Genomic DNA, 10,097 nt, shown 5'->3' with positions numbered 1-10,097 from the left:
TATATATATATATATATTTTTTTTTTATTATAATATATATATATATATATATATTTTATTTATTTATTTATTTATTTTTTTTTTTCAATTATCAAAAATTATTCTCAATTGCTTTAATTTTAATTAACAGTAACAACACTGGAACAGTCAGGCTAGATTTCAATTTAGTTTATTTTTTTATTATTCAGGATGCAATGTGACTAATGTCATTCACAAAGAGTAGTAGTGTCTACAGCTGTCAAAATTCACTCATTTTGCTCACATTATTCATTGTGTATTAAATATGCACAACAAACAGGCAATTAGTGACTCGATATGATTTGCTGTAATGCATTTTACCTTTTTTTTTTTGTTGTTGTCTGATGCATGAATGAAATTCTCCCATTTTTCCTGTCCTCTCTTTCCACAATGACAGAAGCTCTTTTATGTCTCTTGCCATCAGGCTGACACTTAAGTCATTACTATGGCAACTGACATAGACCTACCGGATATTAACACTGCACTGTCTGAACATATGGATCTGATTTCATAGCTTAGAAAATGACAGTCAGTTCTAGATCACATCTGAGAAATGAAACTGAACTGATTTGAATAAAGCATTAAGAGTTTGAAACTCACCATTGCAATATAGTTGAATTTTCGGGTCACCTGTCGGATCCTCTTCATCTCCTCATCCAGGTTACTGGCCCAAACCTCACATATTCTTTGACTATGATCCACAGTGGCTGCGGGCATAGTTCCAGGTTCACGGCATCAAAACCAAATAAATAAATAAAAAAAACACTCCCCAGGGGATATTCTCATGAAATAATAATTGCTTGTTCCCTCTTTTTACCTGGAAAAAACGCCCATCACAATCAGACAATCAGAAAGCTGCTGATTTAAATAAAATCATTTTATTGTCACTAAACCATAATCAAATCAAAAAGGTAACAAAATAAACTTGGAAAAAGAAGACCATTTAAAAATGTGCAAAAAACATACTTCTAATTGCAGAGTAAATGGAAGTAAATATCCAAACTTTTTTTTTTATTTCCAAATTTTGTACTGTTTATTTTTGCACCAAATTGTATTCTCTAAAATGGTCAATAACAGGTCCACATATATTTTCAAATATGCATTTATCTATGGTTTGTGGATAATTCTTCTGTCATGGCCTGGCTGGTTGACTTTGGTAACTCATTAGTCGTTTGTTTACTGACTTCAAACTAGATATTAGATTAGTTCATCCTTATCACTCCAGTCAGCATCATGAGGACTGTAAACAGAGGAGAGATTGCGATACTTCATATGCTTCCACTTTAGTCTTAGTAAACATGACTACTCATCTACTAGTCTTGCTCCATGACAGCATTGAAAGGACAACGATTCAGACATAATCATATCACGCACAAAAAAAACCTGTTGTACTGTGACTAAACATTACAACAAGTGCCAGATGAGACAAAACGGTCGCAGGCTAACAGAAGCAGCATTCAATATGCCAAACAAAAGAAGTGGGAAGATTGGTCGTGTACCAAAAACATGCTTGTAAACATACATGTCCATTGCAGTGCCTTTCTAACCTATTATAATAAGTTGTTTTACACGTCCATAAGCTATTAAATGTCCAAATAATTTATTGTAGGTTGACATGTTAGCAGCACTAGCTAGCACATCTGCTAAACAACTAAAATAAACCCCGCAAACGTCCTGAAATCATGCCTACAGTCAGCTTTTGTAAACAATCCCTCTTGTAAGATGTGAATGAGGCTGTTTGGTGTCGACGTGAGTGTTTATTTGTGTATGTGGCTAGTGTTAGCTATTAGCCTAGCCACAAAAGTTTGTCCTGTTATTATGATCAAAGTTCACTTTTTCTGTCAGGACTTACCTTTCCTCAAACAAGGCAGTTACACTTAAAGCGTATACTGCTTCTGTAATACAAAATCGCCTTGTTTAGAAAGGGCTGGGACCTTGCTATTTACTTTTATATAGTTTTATTGGGCTAACACCGATATCAACAACCAGCTGCCACCTCTGAACTACATCACAGCGCTCCAGCGCGACGTCGACGCGTGACCTTTGAACACCTTGTGGGATTTTACGTTCATAAATGTGCATTTTTAAACGAATACCTGTTTTATTTTCAAGGTGACGTTTATATGTATTCTTTAAAGAACTCGAAACATCTGACTGCTTGTAAGACCCTTCTTTGGTGTTATATTATAATACAATTTAGAACATTTCAGAATTCCATGTATTGTAACCCTCTTAGAATGTTTTGTTTGTCTCTTTGCCTGTAAAACTTGTGTTCTTTGTTACAATTTAATATATATATATATTTTGGGATAAACACAATAATGTCATATTCACATAGCTGTGATTACATTGCCCCAACACCCACAAAACAATTACAAATAAATAAATAAAAATGAAATAAAATAAAAATTGAATAAATAAATCACAACCACCTGGTCATTTGATAAAACTAGATCAGTCAAATTCAAGAAATGTTTGTTTCTTGTAATGTTGCCTTTATTTTAAAGTAGATCAACATTACACACCTTGTGACAAAGGGAGAGGTTAAGACATGATAATAGGTGAGCAAACCTTCAATATGGATCTAAACTGACCTAAATCTGAGAATTGTCTCCATTATTCCTTCAAAATCATTTAAGAGAACATTAATTTCCTAAATGTATACATGAGTATTTTATTAGCATTATATTCTTTTTGCTGCATTAAATGGAAAATATTGTATTTGGTCTGGTTTCTTTTGGTTCCGTGCATGTGCCAGGCTCAGTTTAAAGTGCACAACTTATACAATATGCACCAAAATTATAGTTTTAGAAGTTGTACACTATCCAAACTATCCAAGGACCAACCAAATCTGCTAAGTAATAAATAGCTTTAAATAAGTAAACGTTACTTCTAAAGCACACCTGAAGAAATGTACATATCATTAATTTCACAACAAACTGAATTTTCATGCATTCATGTTAGTGTGCAAAAAATTAAGATCAGATCGTTTATTGCACACAAGTATTTAATGCTTGAAAGAATTCATGCTAATGAGAAATTATAACTATATACTAGAATAAAACATAACTCTATATAGGTTGTACATCTGTATTACACATTCAAACAGAAAGACATGCTTCTGTAACGCCAGACACATGAGACACATGTCCACATTGTCCAATATCTTTGCATAATTTGAAATACCCACACTCCTATCTTGCTCACATACAGTAGATGCTATAGCTTGTTCTTCTTGCAAACTGTTGTATTTGTTCACGCTCTGTTGGGGCCAGTCTCATCTGAGTCAGGATCCTTCACGCTGTCCTCACTTGGCAAGGACTCTTCACCAGAAGAATGGGAGCTGAAATCTGCCACTCCTGACTCCTGGTCACTATTGTCAGCATCAGAGCTTTTTGTTTGGTCTCCAAACAGGCAAAGCTCTGCTCTTTCTCTCTCTCCTTGTTGTAAGGTGAAAACATTGGGAGCACCACCTATGTAATCCTGAGGAGTATTGGCTAGGCTTGTATCTAAAGGTAACGACCAAAGGGCCTGCTTGCTGTCCAATACACCCTTTTGCATGTAAAGGGTTTTTGCACGCTCCTTATCCAGAACAGCCATTTTCTGCAGGGGGAAAATACTTGATCACTGAAGTTAAAAAGGCATACTTCGTGTAGATGAAAATTCTGCATTTGTAGAACACGCATATTTAAAGGAACAGTTCATCAAAAAATTAAAAGTTTCTGAAAAGTTACTCAATCTCCGAGTTTGTTTCTTCATCTATACAGATTTGGAGAAATTCAGCTTTACCCCTTTGTAGTGAATATGTGGCGTCAGAATGAGATTGTGGATTATTGTGAAGTTTTAATCAGCTGTTTGGCCTCTCCTTCTGACGGCACCCATTCACTGCAGAGGGTCCACTGGTGAGCAAGTGATGTAAATTTCTCCAAATCCGTTTCAATAAAAAAACAAAAACAAACTCATCTACTTCTTGGATGACCTGAGGGTGAGTAAATTTAAAATTTTGGGTGAACTATTACTTTAAGTAAACATGATGATCCAATTTAAAACAGATTCAAAGCAAATTATAAAAACCAATGAAAAATAAACATTGTAGGCAAATATCTGGCATTTTACCTGCTCATAGAGAGCCAGCTCTTCCTCAAGTTGTTGCGTTTCCTCTTTTACAGTCATCAGACAATCTAGCTCAGACTGACGTGGGTGCAACTCACGATCAAAGCGATTATACAGTCTTCTCCAGTATCTAAACACGGAAAAGACAAACATTTTTTGCAGTTAAACAAACATAAACACCATATATCAGTTACTCTGTAATAGCTGTATTGACGTATTATAGGTGGATACTTAGGACTAAAGAGACAAATTATGCACGAGAAAGAGAATCAAACTATCCGCTTATTTTTTATAGAGGAGAAGAAAAAACTATTTTACATGTTTTGACATACTTAAAACAGTAGGGGGCAGTACTGGGCCTTAGAAGTCCCTGATTCTGGCTCTGATCAGGTTTGAACAGAGGGTTCATGAAATCCAGCTTCTTCTCCCATAAATGAAGCCACATGGAATGAGTTTTCTCTTTGATACTACAGAAAAAAACACATGCAATAAAACATGTTCAACAGATGCAGAGAATACTGACATCCGCAGTACCATCAATTTTAACAACAAATTAAGTTTTGTCATTCATGTCATCAAATAAACAGGACAATTACCACAGATCCTTCCTCTCCTTCTGGCTGTTACAAATGAAGTTGCCATAATGACAGGAGTAGATGTGGTTGTGGATGCTGATCAGAAACTTCTCATTGTACTCAAAAGCACAGGGAAACTGTTCCATAAGCTGCCATACACATTCCAGGAACTGGTCTATGACAGGTGACACTTCCTTTGCCTCTCCAATGAGATGACCGCATCTGAAATGCCATAAAGTAAATTACATTTAGGATGAGCACTTTTGAGTTAATACATCAGAAAACCTCTGTAAATGATATGATGGAAGCCAACCTGTGTGAAAACATATGTCCAAAAGAAACCCAGTCTTTCTCAATCAGCACCTGCACATAAAATAAAACAGGATTTTACTTAAAATACCATTCAAATTAAAGATTGGTAAGATTGTTTTTTAAAAGAAATGAATACTTTTACTCAGCAAGGATGAATTAAATAGCTCAAAGGTGTCAGTAAAGACATTCATAATCAAATAAACACTGTTCTTTTGAACTTTCTATTCACCAAAGATTTAAAAAAAAAATCAACATAAAATAAACATGTTTATAGAGCACCAAATCAGCATTTTTGAATGATTTCTGAAGAATCATGTGACAATGAAGACTGGAGTAATGATGCTGGTGTGCATAAGAGGCTTCTTTTAAAAAAACATTAAGAAATCCTACCAACCCCAAACAGTACTTGTGAAATGTTTAAAGGTAAAATGTCAATTGCAGATGTTAAGCTACTTCATATCCCAGTTTAATAAGCAGAGACAACTATAAGTATGTAATTTGTAAGCTCACTTCCTCAAAAAGTGCAAACACTGGCACTATCACAACATTGATCTATTTGTTTGAGCATCCTGATCATCTTGCTTAGTTGATCAATAAAAGGCAGGAACTGCTTGAAAACAAGTAATAATTTTATTAGATCTGTTTAGTGATGCGTGCACATTAAATGACACACTTCATCTTTGTAAATGGGTCACAAAATCATTCTATGCATCTGCACATACTGTACCTTCTGCTACCAGTGTATCAGGAAATGAGACTGAATTCCCAGACAGAACTAATCTGTGCTAGAAAGTAGGTTCTTCTTTTTATGTTGACCCCATATGAGGGTAAATTTCAAAGAAGTAAGAGATGATTTTCCAAACTGAGCCCGGCTATTGAATGAAACCTCTCCAGCAGAGAACCAGCCAGTCGATCCGTACAATTAAATGAGTAAGACCCACACTGGCAGCCTGTCAGTTATGCATCTTCTTACAATGTGAACTCTGTGACTTTTGGAGTAAAGTTTACAAGCTGTACTCTGTAGCCTGTTCTCATTTACCATCAGCCCCTTGAGGGTCCTGTAGTAAGGATCCAGAAGCACACTGGCCACAGAGCACACCTGAGCCGTCCTATCCCAGCCATCAGAACAATGAACCAAGACGCTGACCCCTTCCTCTGCCACGGCCTGTGTACGTGAGAACATGAAATCAGTTCCAGAGCACCCATGCATGGGCTGAAGAACTCTCAAAGAGATCTTTTACCTTAGATATGAAGAGTCCCGCCTCCATGATCGATTTGATGTGTCTCAACCAGTCTGAATTTTCAAGCCCCGTTAGAAATTCTCCCATGGAGGGAGAACGCAGTGCCGAAACTAAAACAACGACAACAGACATTTTGAGAAGATCCAGACAAATTCCTTGCTAAAGTTACGTTTATATATACTATGATGAAAACCAGGAGCTTTATTGAGAATTTACAATAGGGAACTGATGTGAGGAATATTTTTGGATATCCGTAGCTTCTTTAAAGTGCTCAATATTTACTTTGGCTTTGCAAAGAAAGCTGGTGACTCATATGTAGCGTCCTCTGCGAGTGTCCTCTTTATTTATGGTACTTAAAATATGCATAACTGAAAAATTGGCTTGATGACAGTCCTGTCTTATGGCTCATTAGTTATCATGACAACCAAAAGAATTTGTATTTCTAAAAGTGGCATTGTTTCTTTTTCTCCAAACCAACATAAACATTTCTTGTGAGCACTGAAAGTTTTGATATGCCAACAGTTCAAATGTGATAAGAGTATTTAAGGGCTGGTGACGTCCCATGAGAACGCTCCAGATGAGGGCTCAAGCCAATATACTGACAAACCCGGTCACTCTTGGTGGCAGAGACCAAACTAACTTTACAGTATTTCAAGGAAACTGCCATTCTAGGAAGAATCATGCGTGTTGTAATGAGATCTCAAATAGCCACAGTCTCTCTGCTGGAAGGGTAATCTCTGATTATTCAACCAGATGACTCCCTAGTGTTTTTTGGGTCAAAATGCTATCACACCCAGTACCGCTATTATTTCTTCAACACTGGAAGATTTCATTCTCACGCCCTCCTTTTCTCAATCAGGGCAAAAGGGTCTCCAATCGTTAAGTCAACAAAACAAAAATAGGCGAGGAATAAAAGCCAGATGGATTCAAAGCACCCCTACTACACAATCTGCTTGGCCAAGAAACTCTCCTGCGGTACAATCAATGGTTCATTGCAGAATTTCTTTATAATTGACAATAAAATGCTAAGTGGTCTAAAGTCTTGGTTTCTTAAATGCACTATGAGAAGATCTCCTAAAAAAAACGGAAGGGGAGCTGCAAATGGTTCAAGCTGGTCTACACTCTCAAAAACAGTTTTGGCATCTATGGTTGCATGAAGATCCTTTCCAAAAGGTTCGTTCTAGTGGAAAAAGGTTCTTCAGAATATTAAGATGTTCTTCACATTAAGGAAAAACGGTTTATTTTAAGAACTGTTAATGGCACCACAGCAAAACCCTCCTTTTAAAACCTTAACAGAAGGATCTACTACAGTGGTTTATAAGGTGAAATTCATTTTCTCACTTAATAAGCTGGAGACAATACCCTCTATGAGTTTCTGCTGACTGTTCCTCATCACATGGATGTTTTCAATGCCAATGAACTGGAACTTAATGTTGCAGTAGTTGTCCTCATTTTCGTAGCCTTTGCCCGCAGCTCGGTTCGCCATTGCATTTAGCTGGAAAAACATGAGAGTCTTACATAAAGAGTCTTTCATGTGTAATTCTGCTATCTGGTCCACTGATATTAAGTGGACTGACCTTGGGTCTTGTGTCCACAACATACATGAATCTGCTGCCAGGATTAGACTTCATGATGGCCTGCAGCATTTGCTCGTCCTCCAGGCAGCGAGCACTGAAGCCAGAAAGAGGCTGACTGCTGCGACATATCGTGGTCTAAAAAAAAAGACATCACATGAGTAGGTGTTAGCATATGTTGGCATCCTGTGGTGTCATGTTTTATTTTTTTGAATGGGCACCATTAATGGTCCTTGTTCATTAGGTACCCTAGACAAGATAAGGCACGACAAATAAGTGTCAGACAAAATAGTTTAGTGGTACAGTGTTTCTTTAGTGTGAAAGTGGTGCAAAATGAAAAGAAACATTTTCCAATTATCTAGTAAAATTGTGCATCGTACAGTCTCAAAGTAATTCCCAGCCTGGCTCGATAAATACATTCAGGTTTTTGAACAAATGGGAAAGAGGAAAGCATTTAAAAAATAAAATAAATAAGAAATTTTTATTTTAACTTAATTATTAAAATATATTTTTTTATTTAAATCACTGCAAAAAAATCTAAATGATATTTTAATAATTTCTTTTAAAATAAATTCTGCTCAATCTACTAAAAATGCATTCATACAGTCTCAGAGTAATTCCCAGACTGATCCTGTCACGCTCGATTAATAAATTAAACTTAAAGAACAGAAGATCACACTGTCCTCTCTGTGGAATGGGCATTTCATGAGAATTTGGCCCTGGCCTCATAAAACTCTAAAGGTTGATCTTGCAATATTACTTTTTTAGACACCGTTCTAATCATATTTTGGGGTTAACGAACCATGAACGGGGGAGATATTAAACTATAACTGACCCCTTTGGGCATCACCAGCATGATCCTTATGTAGAAGTCACACACAAGTTTCTCCATGTGGTTTGAATTCATGTGTCCAAAAGAAAACACAAAACTCCAAGGGGAATATTTGACCTCAATTAAATGAAATGTCTTTTAACAGAGTGCCAAACCCATGAGGGTGCAGAAGGAGCTAGACCTTGCTTTTAAAATATCCATTATTGCTGTAAATCACAATGCACGCATATACTGCATGACACATTTAGTATCTTGTCATGGTAAATGTCCTACAACTCAATGTTGAACTGACTGTAAGTTTGCGCTGTGAAAAGCTGGAGTAGTCTGCACTTTTTTTTGTAATCAAGCTGGAGTTTAATGCAAAATCAAGCTGCATCACATTTATGGTTCATCAGAAATAAGGCATTTTTATATATAAGAACACTGTGTTCTTGAAACTTGAACTCCTCAATCCAATGACAAAATATTTGGCAGGCAAGGACATATAAAGGACAGGACAAAATTCTCCACAGCCTCATTAAAAGAGGCAGATGAATACTACGACTGCAGAGAGAATGTGCCAGATGTGCAGCCAGACTCACATGGTTTTCCTTGCAGTAGTATGACAACGTGGGAAATCGACCTCTGCTACGAAACTTCGAGCTTCCTACGATGACAGGTAGGGTGACGGATTTAGGCACAAACAAGTCAGCTGGGTAAGTATCACACACCTGTGTTACAAGGAGAAAAGTTAAAATCAAGCACTTACATAGTAAATTGATTGTGTTTACATAGTGATGGTTGGTGATATACTAACTCTGTACTCTCGGTTGATTGGGGTGACATGCCATAGCTTATTTGGAAGTCCCATTCGACTGTACTCAGCCTTCAGATCTAAAAAGTCCCATGAGTGCTCCCTTTCAGCTTTGTCAACACTGGGATTGAAGGAAAAACAATACAACTCCTCATATTTTTCTGCAAGACAGAAAACAAAATCATGACAGCAATGTCCTGGCACACAGAAATAATTTCTACTTAATTACTTTTGAAAACTGTATTAAATGCACAAATGCTGCAATGATATTGTAATCACAGTATATTCCTAAAACAATGCCAAAATGCATGCTAGGTGACCCACCTGGCCTGGAGAGACGTGAGAGTGAAATGTAAACATCGTGGCAGTCGCTCTCTTGAGGAATGATAAACTGTATGACCTGAAAGTTCTTGCAGATGATTAATAAAGGGTATCCGCTCTGAGATGCTTTATGCTTTACAACATTACACACTAAACTGTGAAGAACCTGTGAAAAACGAACATAAAGTGTCAGCTATTGTGCTTATAAAAAAGAATATTAACAAATCAGTACATATTTAGAGCACAGAAATACCGCACAATGACATACCGAAAATGTCACTTACCCACAGCTCATTTCTGTCCTCAGAACCTTTCCCT

The 10,097-nt window shown here is 36.7% G+C and overlaps 2 protein-coding genes across 5 annotated transcripts in view; both read right to left on the bottom strand.

The window, feature by feature from the left end:
* cnot7 (CCR4-NOT transcription complex, subunit 7) overlaps nt 1–2,020 on the bottom strand; it is a 5,514-nt gene extending 3,494 nt beyond the window's left edge. The window contains exons 1-2 of the mRNA XM_016446456.1: nt 1,871–2,020; nt 619–835 (exon numbers count right to left, since the gene is read on the bottom strand). Of these exons, the coding sequence (XP_016301942.1) occupies nt 619–735 (117 nt within the window). The 5' untranslated portion in view covers nt 736–835; nt 1,871–2,020. The remainder of the gene's footprint in view (nt 1–618; nt 836–1,870) is intronic.
* Nucleotides 2,021–2,582: 562 nt separating this feature from the next.
* The window catches only part of LOC107658049 (myotubularin-related protein 7-like), a 28,836-nt gene continuing 21,321 nt past the window's right edge, over nt 2,583–10,097 (bottom strand). For all 4 annotated transcript variants that reach the window (XM_016446449.1, XM_016446452.1, XM_016446450.1 and 1 more), the window contains 9 exons: nt 7,837–7,971; nt 7,622–7,754; nt 6,260–6,369; nt 6,058–6,183; nt 5,020–5,069; nt 4,728–4,928; nt 4,464–4,598; nt 4,135–4,261; nt 2,583–3,621 (listed from right to left, as the gene is read on the bottom strand). In XM_016446449.1, coding sequence (XP_016301935.1) covers nt 3,274–3,621; nt 4,135–4,261; nt 4,464–4,598; nt 4,728–4,928; nt 5,020–5,069; nt 6,058–6,183; nt 6,260–6,369; nt 7,622–7,754; nt 7,837–7,971 — 1,365 coding nt within the window. In that variant the 3' untranslated portion in view covers nt 2,583–3,273. The remainder of the gene's footprint in view (nt 3,622–4,134; nt 4,262–4,463; nt 4,599–4,727; nt 4,929–5,019; nt 5,070–6,057; nt 6,184–6,259; nt 6,370–7,621; nt 7,755–7,836; nt 7,972–10,097) is intronic.

This window comes from Sinocyclocheilus anshuiensis, unplaced genomic scaffold (assembly GCF_001515605.1).
Source record: "Sinocyclocheilus anshuiensis isolate Anshui unplaced genomic scaffold, SAMN03320099.WGS_v1.1 scaffold227, whole genome shotgun sequence".
Lineage (NCBI taxonomy): Eukaryota > Metazoa > Chordata > Actinopteri > Cypriniformes > Cyprinidae > Sinocyclocheilus > Sinocyclocheilus anshuiensis.
Note: the sequence above shows the minus strand (reverse complement) of the source record. Positions and strands in the feature narration are given on the sequence as shown.